Source organism: Protobothrops mucrosquamatus, unplaced genomic scaffold (genome assembly GCF_001527695.2).
Source record: "Protobothrops mucrosquamatus isolate PMUCROS unplaced genomic scaffold, P.Mucros_1.0 scaffold2474, whole genome shotgun sequence".
Taxonomy (NCBI): Eukaryota; Metazoa; Chordata; class Lepidosauria; order Squamata; family Viperidae; genus Protobothrops; species Protobothrops mucrosquamatus.
In genome coordinates, this window is record NW_015388544.1 from 27,667 (window position 1) to 52,261 (window position 24,595).

The 24,595-nt window shown below is 36.2% G+C and overlaps 1 protein-coding gene across 1 annotated transcript; it reads right to left on the reverse strand.

Moving 5' to 3' along the window:
- Positions 1-5,168: 5,168 nt before the first annotated feature.
- On the reverse strand, positions 5,169-21,578 carry SNAP23 (synaptosome associated protein 23). The gene is made up of 8 exons (XM_015825079.1): positions 21,471-21,578; positions 16,371-16,475; positions 15,326-15,367; positions 14,723-14,771; positions 14,330-14,447; positions 9,439-9,591; positions 8,310-8,454; positions 5,169-6,167 (listed from the first exon to the last, which is right to left on the reverse strand). Exons 2-8 carry the CDS (start codon positions 16,425-16,427, stop codon positions 6,102-6,104), a joined length of 630 nt encoding a protein of 209 aa, XP_015680565.1. The 5' UTR covers positions 16,428-16,475; positions 21,471-21,578; the 3' UTR covers positions 5,169-6,101.
- Between the last annotated feature and the right edge of the window lie 3,017 nt (positions 21,579-24,595).

The following is a 24,595-nucleotide window of genomic DNA, read 5'->3' on the forward strand; positions in this document are numbered from 1 at the left end:
GAGCTGGAGAGGAGATATTGTCCTGGCAGACCCCAGGGAAGGAACATCCAGGGACCTGGGAGTGGTTGAACTCTTGGCAGAAGGTGGCTGAGCCAGGTGGTCACTCGGGGTCAGAAAGAAAGAGGACTGGGAAGGAAAGGCTCAGAAAGTAACTCTCATGCGAGGTGGAGGAAAGAAGAAGGTAAAGAAGAACAATCCAGAGCCTGCCCGTCCCAAAAAGGGACTGATGGATCTGAATTCCGAGATGATGAAAGCCATCTTAAAGCACATGATGGAATATGTGCGAGAATCTTTTGAGGAACTGAAAGCCCAGCTGAAGGAGCCATCAGACTCGGAGGAGAAAGCAAGTGAAGAAGAGCTAATGGTGCCTGAGGCAGCAGCAGCCCCCTGCAGCAGTGGCACGATAGGACACACCATCCCAAAGACCCAGAGGGGCCATACCCCCAACCAGCAGAGGTGAAGCCAATTCCGTTGTGGGTGAAATTGGGGTTCTTCCTAGCCCAGGTGTTCACATATATGCAGGTATATGGAAGAACACTGCCTTTGGATGAGGAGAAAGTTAGACTGGTCACCCTAGCACTGGAAGATGCAGCAGCTGACTGGATGGTAACCCTGCACAACTGCAACGCTCTGGAGCTGAGAAATTTTAACTGCTTCATGGCACTCCGGTGTCGTTTTGAAGGCCGCCTGGCAGACAAGAAAGCTCGCGAGTGAAGGTGAAGCAAGGGCNCAGAGGAATGAGGAAGGCCAGCTGCAACCCTGTGCTTATACTTCTAAAAAACTGTCTGAAACTGAACAACAATGGGCGGCCTGGGAGAAGGAAGCCTATGCTGTGCGATTGGCCCTTCTAATACGAGACATTTCCTAGAGGGGAGCAAAATACCGTTCCAAATGTGGACTGATCATAAGAACTTGAAGGTGATGAAAACCTTAACATTAACAGTACCAAAAATTGTAATGGTGTAATGAGGGGGAAATGGAAAAAATATAGAGAAGAAAGGAGGATCAGGGAAAAAATACTGGATTGTGTAGTATTGAACAGATTCATAGTGAAGAAGTTAATGTTAAATATTTGAACCCAGACAACATGTTGTTTACTAAGCACTAAAGACTGTAATTTAAAAAATAATAATAAAACTTTTATTAAAAAAAGAAAATTATTGGATGTTTCATAGTTGAGTTGAAACGCACAATAACCCTTACATGATGTTGTATTCTTAGAAGTATTTTTTTCCATACACTACAGGTTCCATCTGTTTCTCATTTTTTCTACTGCTATTGTAATCACAACTGTAAAGTCCCATTATATCTTGCATATGTTATAAATCAACGATTGGTAATATGTGTGCAATAGGATAGGTAATCATCTTATGGTATTTCTTCTAACAGCATAACTGGGAATGAGAGATTGGAGGTGAACAGAGTTGGGTCAGTTATGAAACCTAGGAAATAGTAATAATTTCTCTAAGCTATTGGTATCAATTACTCCTTGCCAAACGATTTGTGATGCATTGAGACAGATAACTGGACTTTACCTCTAAAGTTCTGCTTATGTTAATATAAAACTAGACTTTGTGGGCTATTTTGATTCCTTTACTAGCCATTGAGGAGGCAAAAACAGTAATATAATTTTTAGCGATTTCATTTAATATAAACTTATATGAAATAAGATTGTCTGGTTTTTGAAAAACAACTTTGAAGATTTTTGAAAACATGCCATTCCTGTCGATTATAACTGGATTGGGAATGTTTATTCCTGTTTTTAGAACTTCCTGTAATACAGTATCTGTATTTGAGTTGTACAGAGACAACGCTTCAAGGTTTTTCTATTAATGCTGTCTTATTTGTTTCATGCTAATCTATGTCATTTTCCTAATTCTAATGAGTATTAGGCTTATTCAATAAACCATGTTTTAGTTTACATATTGCATTAAGCCTATGACTAAATATTCTCTTCACTTCCAATTCATCCTGTGACATACAGTGAGGGAAAAATTATTTGATCCCCTGCTTATTTTGTACATTTGCCCACTGACAAAGAAATGATCAGTCTATAAGTTTAATGGTAGGTTTATTTTAATAGCGAGAGACAGAATAACCAAAAAATCCAGAAAAACACATTTCAAAAAAGTTATAAATGGATTTGCAGTTTAATGAATGAAATAAGTATTTGACCCCTTTGCAAAACATGATTTAGTACTTGTTGGCAATCTCAGAGGTCAGACATTTCTTGTAGTTGGCCACTAGGTTTGCATACATCTCCGGAGGGATTTTGTCCCATCCTCTTTGCAGATCCTCTCCAAGTCATTAAGGTTTTGAGGCTGACATTTGGCAGCTCGAACATTCAGCTCCTTTCACAAATTTTCTATGGGATTAAGGTCTGGAGACTGACTAGGCCACTCCAGGACCTTAATGTGTTTCTTCTTGAGTCACTCCTTTGTTGCCTTGGCCATGTGTTTTGGGTCATTGCTATGCTGGAATACCCATCCACAACCCATTTTCAATGTCCTGGTTGAGGGAAGGAGGTTCTCACCTAAGATTTGATGGTACATGGCCCCGTCCATTGTCCCTTTGATGCGGTGAAATTGTTTTGTCACCTTAGCAGAAAAACACCCCCAAAGCATTTGATGGTGAGGATGGTGTTCTTGGGTTCATAGACAGCATTTCTCTTCCTCCAAACATGGCGAGTTGAGTTGATGCCAAAGAGCTCGATTTTGGTCTCATCTGACCACAACACTTTCACCTAGTTCTCCTCTGAATCATTCAGATGTTCATTGGCAAACTTCAGATGGGCCTGTACATGGGCTTTCTTGAGCAGGGGGACCTTGCAGGCACTGCAGGATTTCAGTCTTTCATGGCGTAGTGTGTTACCAATTGTTTTCTTGGTTACTATGGTCCCAGCTGCTTTGAAATCAATGACAAGATCCTCCCATGTAGTTCTGGGCTGATTCCTCACCGTTCTCATGATCATTGAAACTCCACGAGGTGAGATCTTGCATGGAGACCCAGACCGAGGGAGATTGAAAGTTATTTTGTGTTTCTTCCATTTGTGAATAATCGCACCAACTGTTGTCACCTTCTCACCAAGTTGCTTGGTGATAGTCTTATAGCCCATTCCAGCCTTGTGTAGATCTACAATCTTATCCCTGACATCCTTGGACAGCTCTTTGGTCTTGGCCATGGTGGAGAGTTTGAAATGTGATTGATTACTTCTGTCGACAGGTGTCTTTTATACAGGTAACAAGCTGAGATTAGGAACACTCCCTTTAAGAGAGTGCTCCTAATCTCAGCTTGTTACCTGTATAAAAGACACCTGGGAGCCAGAAATCTTGCTAATAGATCAAATATTTATTTCACTCATTAAAATACAAATCAATTAATAACTTTTTTCAAATGCATTTTTCTGGATTTTTTGGTTGTTATTCTGTCTCACTGTTAAAATAAACCTACCATTAAAATTATAGACTGATCATTTCTTTGTCAGTGGGCAAACGTACAAAATCAGCAGAGGATCAAATAATTTTTCCCCTCACTGTAAGTAAGGATTTTTTTTTGAAACTCTTTTCTTTCCATCTTGAAACTCCAGGGAAATTTGGAATTCCTAGATCTTTTTTTTTTCCAGCAAGGTGTCTATCCCATCAGCCCATATCTTGCTTTACTCAATGGAACTTCACCTACTGGACTCCATAGGGAGCTAAAAGCTGGATTCTTAACTGCAAGCAAAAACATTTACAGGGTATGTCTATTAAACAGCATAGGACAGTTTAAGGCCATTCAGACTTACACAGGCACTTGAAGAGTGAAAAGATTTATAAATTATATTTATTCAACCTAGCAAGTATACAGGAGGACATCTTGGGCATTCATTTACATTATAGCTAAAAACAGATTTGTACTGTTTGTCTTGTGATACTAAGCTATACAAAATTTATCATTTTTCACAAATTGTAATACCAGATGATTGTGGTATCAATTTTCAATTTTTATGTTTAATATTACTAAGCAAATGTTCATGGTTCCCATACAACCTAGTGATGAAATGTTACAGAGTACCATTTTGCTCAGCAGTTCAATTAATTACAGCTTGATAAAATATTACTAGAAAAAATTAAATATATAGAACTCCTGGAGGAATTAATTGTGTTGCTTCTACAGAATATACATTATTTTCCAGCCAAATCGTGTAATTTGTTTTGGTATTAATAAACGTAATTTGAGAGGGACGTGCACAGTTCTTGCACTATGCTCCAATTCCAGCATTCCATTGTACAAGATTATATAGAAGACTAAGCTTTATAATAAAAATTAAACATTCAGTTGGAAATGTGAAAAGAAACAAGGCATGAAGAAATTATTTAAGAACAATCACAGTACAATTAGGAGATTCATTTTGAACTTTATAGTATCTAGAATTGTTGCAGATAATTCTTTTAACTTGCAGCAAAACATGCAAGGACTAGAAGAACTTTATAGCTTCAAGTTGAATAAATACAAGTTCTACTAAATATTGTGCCGTTGAATAAATCAATAATTTGGTGGATTCTTAATTAGAAGAGAATTAAAGCTATCTTGTAAAGGAATGGGCATCTAGTAGATTTGAAATTTAGTCATGTCTACAGATACATGATAGAAAAACCAAATCAAGAACCTTAATCCTGAAATGGGAGTAAACTAAAAGAGGCTCTAGGTTAAGTACTTATTACAGCAAACTACACCATATGACCCATTCAACAACTTATAGCAGTGATTCATGGTGGTTTCCCTTGGATCCCTACTTCTCCTACATATTAACATTTTTAAAAAGAAAATTTGACAAGAAGCAATTCAAATTCAATAAATCATAATTTGTGGTACCTGCAGAAATATGCCACCATTTAAAAAAATTGTGAATTGGATCAAATTCTATTTTAATAACAATAAAATGGTGCTTGAAACTGATTTCTTTGAAAAGCATGAGAATGTATAGTCCAGATAGAAAAAATGAAACAGTATTGTTACTAATATCACTAAGCAGATGGCTTTTGACTTCATTCAAACTTAGATTGTGCCCTGATTTTAATGTTTTACCCAACATTTTAATAAATACAGTATTGAAATCACAATATGCTGCCTCTAAAGATTTGTACAGATTGTATGAATTGTTTATATTAAAAGGATAACACATTTCTATAAGGAACATTTTTATGAAATACGTTTGTACATTTTTGATAAAATGTTTTAAAAGATCCATATAGAGATTTCATAGACCAATCTCAGCAGTATTAATACCTACAGATACATTTTTTTTAAAAAAAATGGCAAAACTTCAGGATATTTATATAAAGACATATATTAATTTTCTTGCAATCTCATGAGATTCCAAATGATCAAGTGTAACATGTTCCATGTTAAGCTGTCTCAGTTGCCCTTTCCTCTAATCCCACTAACTTACACAGTTTCTGTGAAAGAAGTAAAAGAAATCAGGATTGAAAGTCCAATGTTTTGGAAACAAAAGTGGGAAATAAGTTTAAATTTGTCTGAGTTACATTTATGCATTATGCATTTTTGTATGTTTACTTACCTAATTTGCATGCAAATTAGAATAGCTATGGCTTGGAAGTATACTTTATTATATATCCATTATCATTTTTCCCCATCATGGAAAACTTGGTAATGAAATCAAATATTTTGAAAAAATAGGGGCAAACTTAATTTCTACAAATATGTACATTTCATGAAAACCAATCATCTACCAATTCAGTGATGACATGTAGTATTAAGTGAGGTAATTAAATCTAGTGAGTGCATCCTCTTTACCTTTAATCAGTCAGTTTGCACTCCATCTCTGAGTTGCCACAAGGAAAGTAAAGAAAAAAGGGGTGGTGGTAGTAAGACTAATCTCACAGAAAGTACAAAACCAAGGAAAATGAAGCCCTGAGGATACGAACATGAATAAGAAAGTTACACTTCTGTTGTGCTATTTTCCTGGATTTTCAAACTAAACGTACAATACAATAATGTTCTGCTTTGTTTCATTTTCTGAACAGTTGTTTCTCTTTGGAAATTGAGGATATTTGTAGAATGAAAAAAGATTTCAGTTGACTCAAAACTGGCAATGGCTATCAGTTCTCAATAAGCTTTTTGGCTTTTGTATTGGCTTGGTCAATACGGTCTTTGTTGGTTTCAGCCTGAAAAAGAAAACAAAATGTGACACTACTAGTAAATTATAAAGGTGCACAGAAACTATACAGGCCTCTTTATAGAAGAAATTGTATTTCTTCAAGAATATGGAGAACTAAAAGAGAGACATTTAAAGTTATATAAATAGAAAAAAAATCCCCTTTCTCAATTCATTCAGGATATGGCCTTTTGTAAACTGCTAAGCATTCTGTAAAGATTTATTGTATTCAAATGAAATGAAAGAAATTAAATATAAAGGACAAATTCCAGCATGGAGGGAAAGTACTCCACTGACTTGCTTAGAAAACAGCCACAGAAATTAGCCATGAAAGTATAATACTTAGGAGCAAGGAAGAAACTAAAGCAGCATAGATTTATTTACAAGAGAAAATCATTTAAATAAGCTGACAGATACAAATACATTCTAAATAATCTTCTCATTATTATACTACTACACTTACTTATATATATTTAAAAATTAACATTTGAAACACACTTTTTTAAAAAAAATATTAAAAAATATTTAACACTCATGTTAGCAAATATTTACCATCTATTTACTGCTCAGTCTAATGACTAGCACTTACTAATCTGTTTACATACACAAAGATACCAGTGGTAAGCTTATTGAGAGAAGCAAGGCAGAAGAATTACTTAGAACAAGAATTACTTAAGAAAATAAGTTCTCAAAACAGCATGGTCACTTTTCTTCATATTATAAAGTGCTGCTATGACTTTTAACAGGATTTGTTGATCACTAGTTTAGCAGCACTATTCATTAATTGTCTGAACACCCATCAGTAATAAACTTTATTTAAAATATTTATTCAAAATATTTTTTAGAACTTGCTTAAATCAATCTACCCTGATTTATATCTCATTTTCTCTAAAGATTGCTTGGTTTTAAAACTGGTATGAACTAATATCAACTTCCTTTTAATGATAAGGATATTTATTCTTTCAACCATCTTACTGCATTTGGATACTAAGAATCAGATATTCAAGGCATTCATTCCATAACTCCCTAATTTGAATGGGTCACCGCAACATGCAAAGCAAGAAAGTAAGATAATAATAAGCCTATAATCTTGGATACTCAGTGTGATGTCATGGACACTAAATAGCCACCAACACTATCATTGGTGTGTGCCAGGTTCTCTATCCTATCTGCATTATAAAAAGATTTAATTTACTAAAGGCATCCAGAAAAACAGGAAAGAGGATTAAGATAATTGATGTGGTTGTTTTTTTAAAAAAAAAACAGTATCTGTGATCAGGCCAGCCAATGGTGCTCTGATTCCAAAAGTCATTTTGAGAGTTGACCTATTAGCTACTGACTGCAATATTTATTCCTCCTCTTCCTGTTTCTGTCATGGCATTTTATATAAACAAAACTTTTTTTCTTGGCACTGGTTCATCCTTTACAGAATATCAGTGTTTCAGAGAAACAAGTGCAAAATGTTGAGAAAGTCCAGAGTCAGCATAGAGCAACTTCAGTGGTATTTATTCTATTCTGGGCAACAAAAATCTGCTTTTTAACCAACCAGGATCTGATCTATAGCTCAATGTGATATATATCTTCAGTGCGCTTGTTTTGTGTATGGGTAGAAAGGAACAATTCACTAATACCAGCATATCACCAGGTTGCTTGTGCTTTGTAAGGACAAATATGAGTTGCATCAGATTCCACATTTACTTTGTACTTGAGTTCTTGGGCAAATTGCTTTTTTAAAAAAGCAACATCAACATTTTCCTGGAAATTAGTGTTTTGTTATTCATTTTATGAATAGACAGAAACAATCAGAAGGCACATACTGTATAACATACTTTTCAAATGTGTTCCTCAATCCCAATAATATGGTATTTATTGGCATTGGTATTCATTTTATTTTTCATATTGTACCATGATGGAAATATTTCAAGTTCACAATTCCAAAGGATTCACCATGAAATCAAATTTAAATATATCCTAGAGAAAAATAATGCTTTGGGTGGAAGAATGTTATCCAGACAAGACAGCAAGGACACAATCTGTTGGCAAATTGGAAATTTGTACACCATGGTACTGTACTCCGGAACAATTAGCTACTCATCTCAGCAATTATGTCTCTGATAATTAAGGTTGTAAGGATCCAGTTCTCACTTCTTACCTTCTCGTTTATCCGGTCTATCTGCTTGTTTTGTGAATCGATCTCACTGCCCATATCCAAGGCCATATGCTTCAGATTTCCCAAGATGTGCCCCACTTGAGTTAAGTTATCCTCCATCTCATCTTCTCTGGCATCATTTGTTATCCTTTTCAAAAGATCAAAAAAAACCTACTTGAGTACTGGCAAGTTCCTTCTTCTTCATTGTAATGACTACCGGTAAATTCTCTCTCTCTCAATCTCTCCCTCCCTCACCTGTCTATACACATGCTCACACTAGTCAAACTGTCTCAGGGCAGTTCTCAATAGAAATTAAAAATCATCATCAGTTAAACTATTATAAAAATACCAAAGCCATAAACACATGATAAAATTAAATAAAAGAATCATAAACAGTCCTAATTCTGTCTCAAACAAACATTTCATAACTTCAGTCTTAAAATATATCTAATTGGCAACTTATAAAAGAGGTTAAAATAAGCCTATGTTTTTATAAAGACTTTTACACATTCCACCAATCGTGTTGCAAAATTGGATTCAAAATGTGTTATTTGGAATCTTTGAAAAATGACTAAACAGTGTTCTGAATAAACATTCACGATTTACACAGAATAAGCTTCTCGTGATGGTTTTCAATACCCCAGTACTGTGTTGTGGCTCCGTCTTGTGAACCCCTCTTATCGGAGGACGAAGGCTCTGAACATGAAGGAGAGGAGATGGCTAGGCCTCCCTCTCCAGGACCCTCCTCTTTGGCAATGCCTCAGGTGTCTTCCGACGGAGAAGAGATTGACCAGGAGCCAGGTGGTTCTGAGATTGGCCAGGAGCCCGGTGTTTCTCAGATTGGCCAGGAGCCAGGTGTGTCGGATAATGNCTGAATCTCTGGCAAAGTAGTGTGCTGTGGTTTTAAACTGTGTGTATTGTTTTTGTTTCTGTGTGTTTGGAGTAAAAGGTCTTGGCAGGCAGCTACGGAGCTGCTGCCAAGTTTCTTATCTGTGAAGTGGTGTCTGGAGAAGTCTTTAAACCCTCGGCTGGCTGTTTGGGTGTGTGGGTCGGAACGGGGACAGAACATACTGTTGCAGAACAACAGATACGGAATATGTATTTATCAGTGGAGGAAGAAAAGACTATTTACCGCTTTATGTATCCTCCAGCTGGTCCTCCTGAGGTCTGTTGTTGGTAATTTCCTGCTTGTCCTGGTTGTCTGGTTATTATATGATCACCTGAATTTTCAGAGTTCTCACCCCAAGTTGTCTTATATGCTTTACTAGTCTCAAAATTCCTTGTTCTATAAGAAAAATAGAATAGCTTCAACTAGCTAAAAAGATAAATACCCAATTTAAATTGAGCTACTTTGAAATAATATTAGGGAATGCCAAGGATTCTTTCATATGACGCTAGTAAATAAACCCAGCTTCACCACAAAATATAACCTTGTTCATACACTATCCAAATGTATATTAGGTCAATGTAATGCCTGACAAGTTAAATATGGTTCAGGAGAAGTGTGATCATAGCTTGTCACTGATTTATTCCTTTGAATGACATTGAGGGTGGGAGGTTAACCAAGGGAGGTTAATCTATACTTAATCCTGTTAATCTATACTTAATCCTGTCTTTGCAGCTTTTACCTTTTTAAATTAGCTACAGGTATTCCTCAACATACGACCATAATGAACTGTCCATTACAACTATATGTCATAACAATCATAAAACAAGTGACTGGCCTGATTATATGGCTTTTTGCAGCAGTCATTAAGTGGCGGTTGTAAAGTGAATGCGGTGATTTTTAAGCAAACCAATAGTTTACTATAGGTGTTTTGCCCAAAACAGGAAGTGCTGTTTTTTGGCAAAGCTATCATAAAATGTGATCACATGATCATGGGATCCTGAAGACACCCATAAATACAGCCATGTTGCTGAGCACCTGAAATTCAGTCACATGACCATGAAGAGAACCCAACCACTGGAATTTCAAATCCGAGTCCTAAGTCTCTTATTTAAGTCAATTGTAACTTTGAACAGTTCCTAAGCAATCAGTCATAAATCATGACCTACTCGTACAGTGTGGGTTGAAGCAAAATTGATGGAGGAGGTAGAGCTTCCCCCATCTGCCCAAGTCTGTGGTAATTCCACCCTTGATTGGCCTACCACTGTTTTTATAAGCATTTTTACAGAAATATCAACTAACTACTGCAAAGGAGGTTAGAATATCAGTCATCATAAATGTTAACCAACAATTTATGGCTATTATGATCTGCCACATCATGATGCTAAATTAAGGGATACAAATAGTCATCGACTTACAAACTTTTTTGCCATAGATGTTAAGCCAATTACTGCCAATGTCATCAGTAAGTGAATCTGGGCTCCCCCATTGACTTTACTTGTTGGAAGGTGCCTGGGAAGGTTACAAATGATGATCACATGACACTTGGGCACTGCAACTGTCATAAATATATGCCAGTTTCCAAGCACACAAATTACAATCATGTGGACACGGGGATGGTGCAATGGTCGTAAGTGTGAAAAACGATCATAAATCACTCTTTTCTGTGCCATTGTCACTTTGAACGGTCATTAAACAAATGGTTGTAAGTCAACGACTACCTGCATAGCTGGCTTACTCATAGTTAGCACCTGACACGCTATATCATATTTGGTATACTCAACACATATTTGGTATTCAGTAGAACACCAGAAGAAATCATCTTTGATTTGCAGCAAATCAATATGTACTGTATATTAAAGCACTGTAATTTTTTATATTAATAGCTGAAATAATATCCAAAATGATTCATGCCTTAGAAGCATTTTCCATGAATTAAAATGGCTGTTTGCTAACAAAGTTAGCATTTCTCAATATATAATATTCTACTTGCCCTCTAATGACAATGTGTTCCTTCTAAATCTACCCTGGAGGGGTGAGATATCAGATTTAAGACAAACACATGGAATGCAAGAGTGAAGAGAAGTCTTTTTGCATTGGTGTTCAATTTATTTTTATGAAATTCACATTCCCTATTTATATGTTCAACTATGTTAGCTCGTTCCTTACAAATTAGGTGTAAGAAGTTCCTATACTAAAGACAGCCAACTGATTTGCTTATTATACAAACAAATATGTACTTCTTAGCATTATATTTATGGGGCACCTTTTATTTAATGAATTGTATGGAAAAACCTAAAAAGCCAGCTTGCTGCAGTGGTTAAGGCACCAGGCTAGAAACTGGCAGACAGTGAGTTCTAGTCCTTCCTTAGCCATGAAGGCAGCTGGATGACAGTGGGCTTATCACACTCCCTCAGTTGCAAGGAGGCAGCAATGGCAAACTGCTTTTGAAAAACTATGCCAAGAAAACTGCAGGGACTGGTCCAGTTACCAGGTATCAAAAAACTAATCTGAAGGCACAAACCAACAAAATATTGAGAAATTTATATTGTGCTAATTTCACCAAATCATGCATCAGTTAATCATTATCCTAATGGTAATAAAAATGGTAATAAAAATTACCATTTTTATTAATAGAATAAACATTCTATTCCAACATTCATATAACCAAGATAAATCTTGTATGTATTGTTTTATGCTGTATTATTCTATAACAGGGGTCTTCAAACTTGGCCCTTTTATGACTTGTGGACTTCAACTCCCAGAATTCCTCAGGTAGGCACAATGGCTGAGGAATTTTGGGAGTTGAAGTCCACAAGTCATAAAAGGGTCAGGTTTGAAGACCCCTGTTCTATAATATCTAATTTTTATTTGGTTCTGGACTTACCCCGTACAGTGGTACCTGATATTTTTAAACTAAACATAGGAATCCTGAGGCTATGGGCATTTTTACAAAACAGTTGCATGCTGAGTAATACTTGACAAAAAAACATTTTTCCCCATGTGGTAGATCATAGTTAAAACAATATGTGAACATTATCATAACATTTCATATTATTCCTCCAATATTTTTAAATCTATGTATAAGCTATTATTTCCTGAAAAAATCCTAATAAGACTTAAATTGTATATCAACTGCTATTTGCATTCTAAACATTATAACTATTATTTCAGATCAATCAAATCAGAATAGCTAAATATAAACTACAAACAACACAGCACAGATACAACTACAGACCATCACAAGGTTGCTTGCATGTTAAGAAAACATGCACAATCAGACATGCATCATGTTAGAACATCACCTTCAGACAGCTGGTTAGCAGTGCAAACTGCTTCTTAATACAGGGTTTTTCCTAAATTCCATTTTGAATAGTTAAGTGGATCCAACCTCTGATGTTAAATCTTCATTTTATTAAGAAGGAAAAATGGGGTGATTAGGAGAGAATGAAAAAGAGTGAACAGTAAGACAAGCAAGCAGATAACTATTTGTTAGCTGACAAACTATTTCAAAGTATAGCTGAGAGTATGCTATAATAAGAAAACAGCTTTAAAACAAATCAGGAAGAAAAGAAATGTTATGAATATTATATTCAAAATTTGTAAAAATGCTGTGCTATTCTGACAAAAAGTCATTTAATTTAGCTCTAGGAACGGAAGAATTTGATTTCCTTTCATCTACTTCAAATCCATTCAATTCTTCTTCCGTCTCTATATATTTGCCTTATATACTATTTTGTTATCAAGCATATCAAAAATTCCACAAAATTACTTTTTCCAATGTACAAAAATTTCAACTATCACAAAAACTTCATACTTTTCAGAGTGAGGGATAAAAATGTACTATTGGGGGAAAAAGATTATTACACAGCACATCATGCTTTCCTTGTAATCCTTCATTAAACTGACACATATCTTGTTCCCACCCAGTGAAGCTGAGGGAAAAATTCTACAACTTTCCCATGAATTGTTATTTTAAATCTGATTGATATGGACAATAATTCCTTCCACATACCTAATAGGTAGTTTAAAATCCAACCCAAGCTTGTACTAATTGCTTTAGCTTCCCTATTCCAATATATTACCAGATTTAAGTCACAGGTACATTTGCACATCTAACTAAGCCTTATAGCGCCTAACTACTGGTACATAACCACTGGCTTTTCTTCACTAGTTGGCATAGCTTGAAAACAATTTAAACATTCATTGTTTAAACTTTATTATGTCATCCACTACAACTTCTATTTGTCATTACTAGAAAATCAAAACCAGAACAAATCCACCAAATTTAAAACATTCTGATCATTATTTTATTCACAGGTTACCCTTATGAACAAATACAATTAAGTCTAAATAAGCATTTCCCAACTTCTTCCTTTGTAGGAACCACTACACTAAGCAGAATGTTTTTGTGAATTGCAAGAAAATCAAGGGGACAGCCATACTTGGTGGTTGTCATGGCATTGGACCCCAACATTACAGTATTTTTAAGAAACAAATACATTTTTAAAAGACTGAAATTTCACAAGACATCAACGATCTTGTCTCAAATCTTTTAAAATTTGGGATAAAAATGCCACAATCTCATGGCTTTTCAAATGACAATAATGAAAACTTTATTTTGGATCTACACTACCAACCACTGAAACAAAAGTGTTCAAGCTTCATAGATCTGGAGAAAGGAGCAATCATTCACACTTGCATGCACCCATAAAGTTTTGGATAATACCCCATTGGAAAACCTGAAGGGGCAGGTTGGGGGTCAGATCATCCCAGAGAAGGTCATTTTTTGTAGTTGTTCAAGAATCTACCTGACTTAATAGCACATAAAGAAGACCATATGAATGCAGTCAGTGGCTTGGACAATGTTAAGGTAAAATGTGATTGCTTTGAATTTTGCTTATCATGTTATGTGAACCCAGTTGCTATTGTTTGTAAACATAGTTTATGGCTTAGGATTATAAGTGAACACAGACCATGGTTTAGCACACTATCCAATTTGTGTTTTGAATTTTGTAGCAGTTTTTTTCCATCAGAGAGAACAATAGCTTAATTAAATTTTCTAGTCACTGAAGTTCTAAACAGGAGTGATATTTTTCCTTGAAAAAAGCATCTTACCAATCTGCTTTTAACTGACCTATTGCACGGACAGACACAGAGACCACAGCACTTATTAAGCTCTGTCAAGTTCTTTTCAGCTTCTTTCATGTCTTTGTTTATTTGATCCATACCTTCTTCTATGTGGTTTAACTTTTCTAGGAAAAAAAAGAAGCTTTAGAAACTTTAAATAACGTAAATGTTTAGACTTCATATAGGAAGGTCTGCATTCAAAACACTTTTTAAAAAGCATTTAAAAGCAGTTTAAGAAGTGTTAATGTTTTTGGAAACTACTGCAAACCTGTGGACAATGGCCATGCCTGTATCCGGACTGCATTAATTATGTATCTTTATTATGTATCACTATGAAATAGACTTCTAAATTTATAATCAAAGATGCCATATTGTTCTTTATTACACTTGTGCAACTCACCGCCTTGTTCATCTAACATGGTAATGGTTTTGATTCCAGCATCTTGGGACTATAATAGAAAAAAAGAGAATACAGAACCACTACACCATGGAATTAGTATAATGACACAATTTGCTGCAGGCTATTGTGTGGAGAAACTTCTAAATAATTACATAAAAATTTATCAGCATAAATACTACTATATAAAATTTTCTTCTAGGTAGAATAAAAAGGTATTCCAATATGGCAAGTTATTTTGTAATATAAGCTGTAAGTAACTGGTGAATTTGTTGCTTTTGTTTATTGGTCCTACGATAAAATCATTTCAATTTTATATAAGTTTCATTGTTTATTTTTATTTAAGAACATTTATATGGCTGCCCAACTTACTCTCAGTAACTCTGGGTCACTTGCAAAGATACAAACCTGATATTAAAACAATTAAAAAGCAGAAAAAGAAGAGAAAAAAGCAAAGAAAGAGCTATTGCTCTTTCTAAGAAAATCTGAGAAATACTTCCATACATGTAATGCTTGATGAATGTAAGATACTCAATTTCATTTAATGTTCTCCACCTGATTTCCCCCCTCCACCCCCCCCAAAAAAGCCTTTAACCTCTTCCTTACCTCAACAGCCATGCCAAGGATCCTCCTTGTGCTTTCCAAAGACTAAAATAAAGATAGATTTCATTTCAGGCATGGAGATTTTTCAAGATATGTAATAATTATATAACTTTAGACATTGCTTTAAGTAAGCAATACAGTATACCCTTGTTTCTGACACAATGCAACTACAGTTTTGTCTTAATTAGTGATATTTTAAAAATCAACATTATTATGCAGCCACTATTTTCCAGACAAACCCTCTTTTTAGATTTGGTGTAAGTCTGCCCTCTTGGAATCTATAAACTTTCTTTTTAAAGAGTCTGAAGTTTGTTCTATTGCGGCAGTGAAGAAGAGCAGAAATACAGCATTAGCAAGGCTCTATCTCTGCCTTCCAAGCCTGGTGAAATTGCCCCTTGATGGTCTGTTTTGGCAGGGTGAAGAGGATGGGAATAGAATTGTTGCAATGGCTGATTCACTCTTACCTTCTCTAAGGGAAAGTATGTAAGAGCCCTCCCAAAAGAGGCCACCTGCTAACCCTGACTTTGTGGGGCTAAAATATAGTCTGGAGGAAGGAGGCATGCTAAAGTGCGGCATCTATAATATTTCCATCTTTTCTTTTTTTGCATACCATCATTGTTTTCTCCCAGTTCTCTTACTTTCATTATGATGTCCCTACTATTCCCTGGCTACTGTGCTAAGAAACAACTTCAGCAGAAGTAGTTGTTTCCACAGGTTAATCCTGAGTTTTATATATATAAAAAATAACTTGCAGCATACTGAGCTTGATTGTGCTTTTTCATGAGTGATATTTATTATGGGGAAGGGAGTCTGCATGCTGGGCTATGTGTAACACATAAACAAGGGTCTCCCCTTCAAAAAATTCATTAATCCTAGGGGAAAAAGTATTTTTGTTTTCTAAATTCAAGTGATTTAGATGAAAACCTCCCCCCTTCAATGCAATATTATCAAGCGATATTGTATAACCAATCAATTTTAGTGGAGATCATGCACTGTAAAAAGTTTATCTACCCAGATTATTGTGCAACAATATATTTGAGGTGTTTACCTCATCTGTAACTTGATGGGCTTTCAGTTGAATTTCTTCAGGTGACAACTCAGCCATGATTGACACTTGTTTTTCAACATCCAATTATTCACAACAGGATTTCTTCTATAATAATAAAGTATCAGTGGTAAGGGTATAATCTTGACCAGTTTTATGTAATATAAATTTGTTACAAATAAAGTGTGTCCTATTAAATTTTTATTTATTTATTAAATTTATAACCAGTTTAGTTGTCAGCTTTCTAGAAAGAGGGGGGGGGAATCAAAATTTCAATATTAGAATATTCTATAAAAATGACAGTAATATAATGAAATACAATACTTCATGTATGTATTTATTGTTTTAATCAGTTTATATGCCCATCCATCTCAACAAGTGACTGTTGGCTGCAAACAAAATTAAAATAAAGTAAAAATAATTACAAGCATTACCAACACTGAAACACAAAGTAGCCAAGAAACATCAAACTCAAATCATTAATGTAACCAAGAAGTGGCTCCCTGCACACAATCATGGCCCCAGGTCCAGGACTTTAGGGTCTTACAAAAGGCCAGCAGGGACAAGGTCATCCTGATCTCCAGAGAATTAATGTCTTTAATGGTAGAACTATGAGCAGTATCCAAATATCCTACACTGTGTCTTCATTATAAAATAGCAGTTTACATAAAAGTTACACTTCTACATAAGTTAAAAAATAAAGAGAAGTCAAGTTTGCTCCAACTTCTCTCTTGACCAAATGATTCTCATCCAGATAGTTTTCCATAACTCTTATCAATTTTGGACGTTGATTGATTTATAACTTTTTATCAATGTTCCTGCTTTTTGAGGGCCCACCAATCTTTTTTAGATATTAATGAATATAGAACTACAACTGTTGGGTTCAGGCAAAATTGGATATATTGTATTGTTTTCTTCCCCAGAGAAAAATACATTTCTAGTGAAGCAATTTTTCAAGTGCAGCAGCTGGGACCAAACAAAAATGGAAGAAAAATGTTGCTCTTTATATTGCAGAATGTCAACAGAAGAGTAACAAAATGCTTATTTCCCACATATTCAGTAGTAGCTTCAAATCTTTACTAGTGATTTTGAGTATTTGCAAAAAGAAAAAAAAATCTAATTTTGCTTTTCCTGGCAATTTTCTCAGACAGTACCCGGCAATATGCAAAATGTTAATAGAAATTAAGTATGAGGAACAAAACCAGAAACTTTTAAAAATGAGCTAAAGACACAAAAGGTAGTTTAGAGTATGCACCTGTAAAATAAAATATAGAAGAGAATCGTAATAATTATGGGAATAGTTTTAAGCCACAAGTCCTATTATTTATAAAATTTATTCCTCCTCTACATAAATCATCATCTCCTAATTTAATATCTAAAACTTTGTATAAGCCTCTTATAAAATTTATATGAAAATAAAAGTTACTCTATCATTTATCTACAAGTGTAACTTGGAATATAACAACAAAACCTAAACTTTGAAATAATAGCTTTATAGAAGCTTAAAATATATCTGTATTAGTACATCCAGTATTAGACCAGGACTGAATAGTGCAATTGCCAAAAAAGAGATCTCCAAAAGCCACTTAGATTAACATAGTCTTAGTCTTCCCAAACATAAGCTTTAAGAGATTGAGGAACAGATAGCCTGGACTTGTTCGAGCCCTTGTCTTAAATTCTACCATAATTAGAGAAAATTACAGACCTCACCTTTGCAGTTATGCTAACTAAATGTGGAGTAATTTCTCCAATTGTAATCCATCTTTGTAGTGTTGGGCAACGTGTCACTCATGGGCATACTGCTTATGGAGAGATATCCTTGTATTCATGAAAGGCCTAGCTAATAGTTTGCAACAACTTCTTCAATTACTTTCAATTTTCCTTTAGTACTGATTATTCTTTTTGGGGGGAGGTGCCATCTGTTATAGATACTATTTCATTTCTGGGATGTATTTGCAGAGAGTTCAAATTAAACAAACTTGTCTTAAATAAGACTGACAATTATGTTTCAGTTGCCTTTACTAAATAAGTTCACTATTCAAATCTGAAGAAAATATCAAACATTCATAAATAGTAAACAAAAAGATGGTGTTAACTGATGCACAGAAGGACAAAGACAATCTGCATGCAGGACAACTGTAACAATGACAATGGCAGTTCTGACTTGCCAGATAGAAGAACTATCAGATCTAAGTAGCTACCCTCAGATAAAAAAGTCTGCAAGTTGCTCAGATTTACCTCTGGTTCCTCCATTATTACTAGTCACTGGAATGTAACATACAATTATCACCAAGCTATGGATACTAGTTCTATGCACACCTATAACTCTTAGTTATCACTTTATATTTTTTGACATACATGTCATTCATAATTTTGTACCTGTAGTTCCTTGAGTATATTTACAAAGTCCATCCTACTGTATCAGACCATCTTCACTCACATCTATTAGATCCTTCTTTTTTCTCTTAGTTCCACAAACACAGTGTTTCTTTCATTTCACTTTGGAAATTACCTTCCTTGCTTTGTGTTTACATGCCTAGTCATAGTCCTCTATATGCTGTGGTAATCACCAGATAGGCCTGTAAATATTGATCTCCTGGACCCATGGTTTGGTTAACTGACACTCTCATATTATACTTTTTAGTAAGAGGAAGAGAGAGTAGACTAAGTTAGTGTCCAATATACAAGGTTCCTGTAAGGGCAATGCTGGTCAATTTTGACAAATTTGGCTCACTAGGCCACAAGCATAACCTAAGCAACTCTTACTGCATACATTCTCATGCTATTCTATAAAAAGTAAGATTTCTAATCTAGGACTTTCTTACAAGTTAACATATTATTGCCTGCATTCTATGCAGTGTTCAAACTTCAAGATGCTTTCATTTACCTATTCTTGGGATTCTTTTGTCACAATTAATAAAATGAGAAGAAAAGAAACAAGTGACATTTCCAAAGTATTGTGTGAAAAATACAAAGTAACAGACATTTATGCAGTTTTACAACTTTTTTCATTTTACAAGTCAAAACGGGAACTTCCGCAATTTACTAATTGTATTTTAGTTTTAAAGGAGTGAAGACTGCTATTTAGATATATACTGTATTACTATTTGTGTGCCATACAATATTTCCAATTTCCATCAGAAAGAAATGTGGAGAAATATTAACTCTGAATGTCCCTCTATTCAAGGAGAAAGTACAGGAGACATATGCCATTCTACTGATGGACAGAGAAAAAACATGATCTTTAATGAAAATCTTATTATATATATATGCCATTCAGAAAAGGTCTTCACCCTTCTCAGGGATCCCAATTTATTAAGATATAATATTAGGACATATTTTCAGCAGAAATCATTTGTTCTTCTGAGAACTAATTATGAAACTGCAAAAGTAATCAAATCCTCAAAATAGAGAAGCAGAAATTTCTGTCAACTGGCTTATATTGGACTGCATTTGTTCACTGATAAATTGCTATTAACTGATGAACTTGATTCATCATCCATGCTTCCCAAGCCCAAACTTCAGATGAGAAAGGTATGTGAATGGAAATCCACTTGCAAGATAAGACAGTGATGTAACTAAAGAACTGATTTTTTTTAGTTTCTTGGGGGCAATTAGGACAGGTATGTTAAGTCTATCAAATGCTTAATGTATCCATTTAACTTTCATTTTATACTTAAAAATGTACTATTACAGTCTACCATTTTGCCACTAAAATGACAATGAATACATAATATATGTGTACTGTAATTTAGGATGAAGTCAAAAACTTAAATATATGAATAAACAATTGATTTTCCTAAGTACCTATGAGCTTTCATCTAGGATGGAACTTCTTATGTAAATCTGTTAAATTACATACAAACTACTTAATTCTGAAAATGAAAAACAAAAGAAAGGCTACAAGGAAATAGTTGCGTTACTGAACTATATTTCCCCAAGTGTTTGTCCAGTAACTAAAGAATTTTGTAAGTGGGGATTTTTTTTCTTATAAAGGGAAGCTGATTTTGCACAACTCTCCACTGTGAAGGAATACTAGTTAAATCTGAAAAGGCTTCCAGATTTTGTTTCCTGTCCTTTCTTCTATCCATTCTTCTGCCCTCTTCCAATCTGCACCATTTAGTGGGGAAAGAAAAAAGTGAAAACTGCTACTGCTTCCTGTTGCTCTTGTTAAGGCTTTTTAAAAAATGCAGTAAAAAAACAGATGCAGCCAAAGGGATAATACCCACTACTATGTCAATCTTTTGCTAAAGTCTATGGTGAAGGCTATAGCTGTAAGACACAAAAATATTATAATAAATCCCTCTAGTTTTATGCTTCTCCCCCTAACAGTGAAAAGCCCTAAAACAAGTTACTAAAAACCCTCTCCAGAGTTCCTGCTTTGGGCTGCGAAGTGAAGGTTCAGCAAAAGGATCCCCACAAACAAGAAATTGCAGCGCAGCCTGGAGAGGAAGCCAACCGGCAGCATTCCTCCAGAAACCCAACCGGCCCAAGCCGAGGCCTAACCCGAGAAGGCAGGACAGCCACGGGCGCTGCCACAACCACCGAGGGGTGACAACTCCTGTCCCCGAGATCGGCCTCGCTGCCCGGCTCCGAGGGATGCTGCGGCGCGACCCCCCCTCCCGCTCCGGCTTCCCGCGCCCCTTCCCTTCCTTTCCCTTCCCTTCCTCGCCCAGGACGCCTCGCCGCCCGCTTTTTTCCTGGACTGCCCTGCCGCCGCCTCGCCCAGGACCCAGCCCGCCGTTTAACCCCTTGGCCCCCGCCTTCCTCCGGCGGAGGAGAAAAGCCTCCGAGTCCCGCGTCTCCAGCACCCCGGTGCCTTCGGCGCTCCAGCCTGGCTCAAGGGGGCCTTTTCCGTCCGCCCCCTCCCGGCCTCCCCCGCCCGCCCGCAGGCATTCCTCGCCCGCGACCGGCAGACTGGCTCGCCCCTTCCTCCTTTCCTCTGCCCGCCCGGCTCTCGCTCTCCCTGCCGCCCCTTCCCTCCAGAGACTCACCCCGGCGCTTCGGGGGCAAAAAGCCCAAACCCGCCCCTCGGCTTCGCTCCACTCCGCCCGCCAGGCCTTTGGGCGCAGCTCTCCCGCTCTCTCCGCCGAGGGGACTAACCTCGCGCCGGGTCTTCGGAAGCCCCTTCCCTCCGCCGAGCCCCACCCAGGCAGTTTCCTGCAGCGCCTTCTTCTTCCCTCCGGTTCCTTCGGGGCCCAGCTGTTACCTCCTCCCGCCTCCCTCTTACCCGGTCTCTGAGTCGCAGAGCATTGGTCGCTTTGGGAAGCATTGCTAATAGCTATTGGTGGGAGGAAATGGTCGTCACGTTTATCTTTCGCTTTCTCAGGTTGTTGATTCGCCTTTAGCATCCTGTTGGCGCTGTGTTTATCTTCTAATACAGGGGTAGTCAACCTTGGCTCTTTTATGACTCGTGGACTTCAACTCCCAGAATTCCTGAGCCAGCTAAGCTGGCTCAGGAATTCTGGGAATTGAAGTCCACGAGTCAAAAAAGAGCCAAGGTTGATTACCCCTGTATAATAAAACCCCGTTCACGGTACAAAAGCTATGGTAAAATCAGATCAGATTCCTGCGGTATGGATGTATTCCCTGACGACGTATCTTCTAAAAACAAGCATAAATAATAATAAAAAATAAGCGTTTCTGTTTCTATATGTTTGAATATTAGTAGTTCGGGTTGGTAGTTGGGCTGTTGGTTTGATCTCCGAGGTTGGCGATTTGGCTGCAAACGTTTCGTCTCCATTTGGGGGGGGGGGATATCTTCAGTGCACTTTGAATTGTGCTCGTCTGTTTCTGTTTCTAACATGTACTACGTGGCCCATTGACCAAATCATTCTTCGAACATATCAGCACGAAGATAATATACAAAATGCTGAGCGCTCAAGAAATATTGCATACCGTCCCATCTGGCAATTCCCTCTTTGAACTATAAGCATCTATAAGAGCTTTTGAAATATTAAGTCAGTGTCTCAAACTTTTCTCTCTCTCAGGATCCCTTGTAATGTTAACTGTAACTCATATAAACAAAAGCTCTTTTATCAGTATTTACGGTATTAAAAAATAGAAATGATGTATTCACTGCTGCTATCTCTTCTCACAATTGTTTGAGGGGATTTTAATGTTGTATTACTTTTTAACATAAGTTAGCATATAATTTGATTTTGGAGAACCCTGAGGAGGTCTTGGAAGACCCCCACGAGTCCTAGAATCACACTTTTCTCAGGGTTTATATGAATTATTTACATTTGTTCAACCTGAAGCTCCAGACATATTATAGATTACTTATAACTGTATAGAATGAATAATGAATCAAATCAATGATTTGAAGGTTTCTGGTACCATCATGGACAAAAAACATAGAATAAGACATAGATCCCCTTGATGTCACAAGTAGGAATGGAGTGTGGCATATGTGAATGATACCCAATTGTACATCTCTATCTATACTGTGCCAGAGATGTCAAATTCTGGTTTTGGTATCTAGAAGTTGTTAAATGGGGTGAAACATATTAAAGCTGAGCCCCCAAACAAGGCAGAATTGCTGTTAGTTCATTGCAATGTTATGTTGATCCTGGTACTGTCTCTGGAGATGGAAGCACCATTTGTGAATGGACCAATGTATATTTGGTGATTTTCCTGAATTCACAGCTATTGCTGAATGGTCAGGTAAAGATTATAGCCCAGAGTGCCTTTGGCCAGCCTTGGTTGGTGGCTATTTGTAACCCTACCTGAAATGTGAGAGCATTGTAACATTTATTCATACCTCTTCTCTGGGCTACTGCAATGGACTCTAAATAAGTCTATTTTTGAAGACCATTTGGCAACAATAATTGGTACAAAATTTAATACTCTACATACTCATGCCTTGGATCTACTTCTTTCCTATATTTGCTCCTTGAATATAAAATGATGATTGATTGTTACATACAGAAACATGGAGTGCCTCAAAAGATATGAATTATGAAAAAAGTATCTTTGGTGAAATGATGCGGTGCAAGAAATCATGGATGAGGAAAAAAGTATATGAGAATATGAATGTGGCAATGATCTGAGAATGAAAGAGGTTGCATCAAATGTGTAGAGAGCAAAACATAGTTGAAATGATGTAGTCAAAGAGGTATTCTTCTGCCTATTTTTATATAATTGTTAAAACAGTATATATTAAGAGAAACTTAAAAATAAGTTGAATAAAGTGGTAACAAAAATACTTTAAAAGTGTATGCAATAAAGGGATTGGGTCAAGAATGAATTGATGTTAAATGAATACATTGAATTGAATACAAAAGCAGGTGACCTGTTTGAAAATAGCACATTGAGGTGATTTGGTCATGAGAGTACAATGAATGAAGATCAAATTGCAAAACAGAAATATGAAGGGAAAATAAATAGATTGAATTGGATAGAGTTGGTAATATCCTCAGAAAGAGAGATGTGGGATGTAAAAAGGGAGATACTGAAGAATAAAAGGCAATTTATGAATTGATGTATTGATATGTTGGAAGCAAGGATGGTTTGCAGAGATACAGAGGTACTGTTCAAAGATATACTGTAATGAATTGTGTTGTAGCTTCCCCCCCCTTTAATCTCCTGCCTTCAATTTCTTTGGCTCATACATTCTTATTTCTGCACTCTGCATAAAGCTACTAATTGTAAAATGGAATACTGTAATCATAGAGAGGCATGGGGCTGCCATAATTAATGGGATCCATGATTATCATAGCTCATTCTGTGAAGTCATATGCCTTTCTCTTTTTGATTATTGTTTATGGTGGTTCCCATGTAAAATAATGAATTTTATTAAAAATCCATGCCTTGAGCCAATAATTTCTGTTACTTTTATACCAAGGTAATGTGAGTGGTAATTTGATAGTGATTTCATATGGGTCCATGTAAAAATAATTATGTAGCCCTTAGTGCTCTCTGAGCTTTGCTGTTTGCTTGCAGATGTTTTATTACCCATCTTGGTAACATCAGCATTGCAAACAAATTGTGATGCAAAAACACCAGATCCATTCTTGTTGGGTTTCATAATTATGAGTTATTTTATTGTTTCATGTAGATCCTGTGTAAGAATATAAAAATGATATGAATTTAGTAATATCCATTCTGATTTCATGGATCTGACATTTACTTCTTTAATAGGAGACAACTAATAAGGCCAGTTATCCACAAATAAATTTTAGTAACATCAGTACATAATCTTCCTCCATCTGTCATGCTAAATTAGT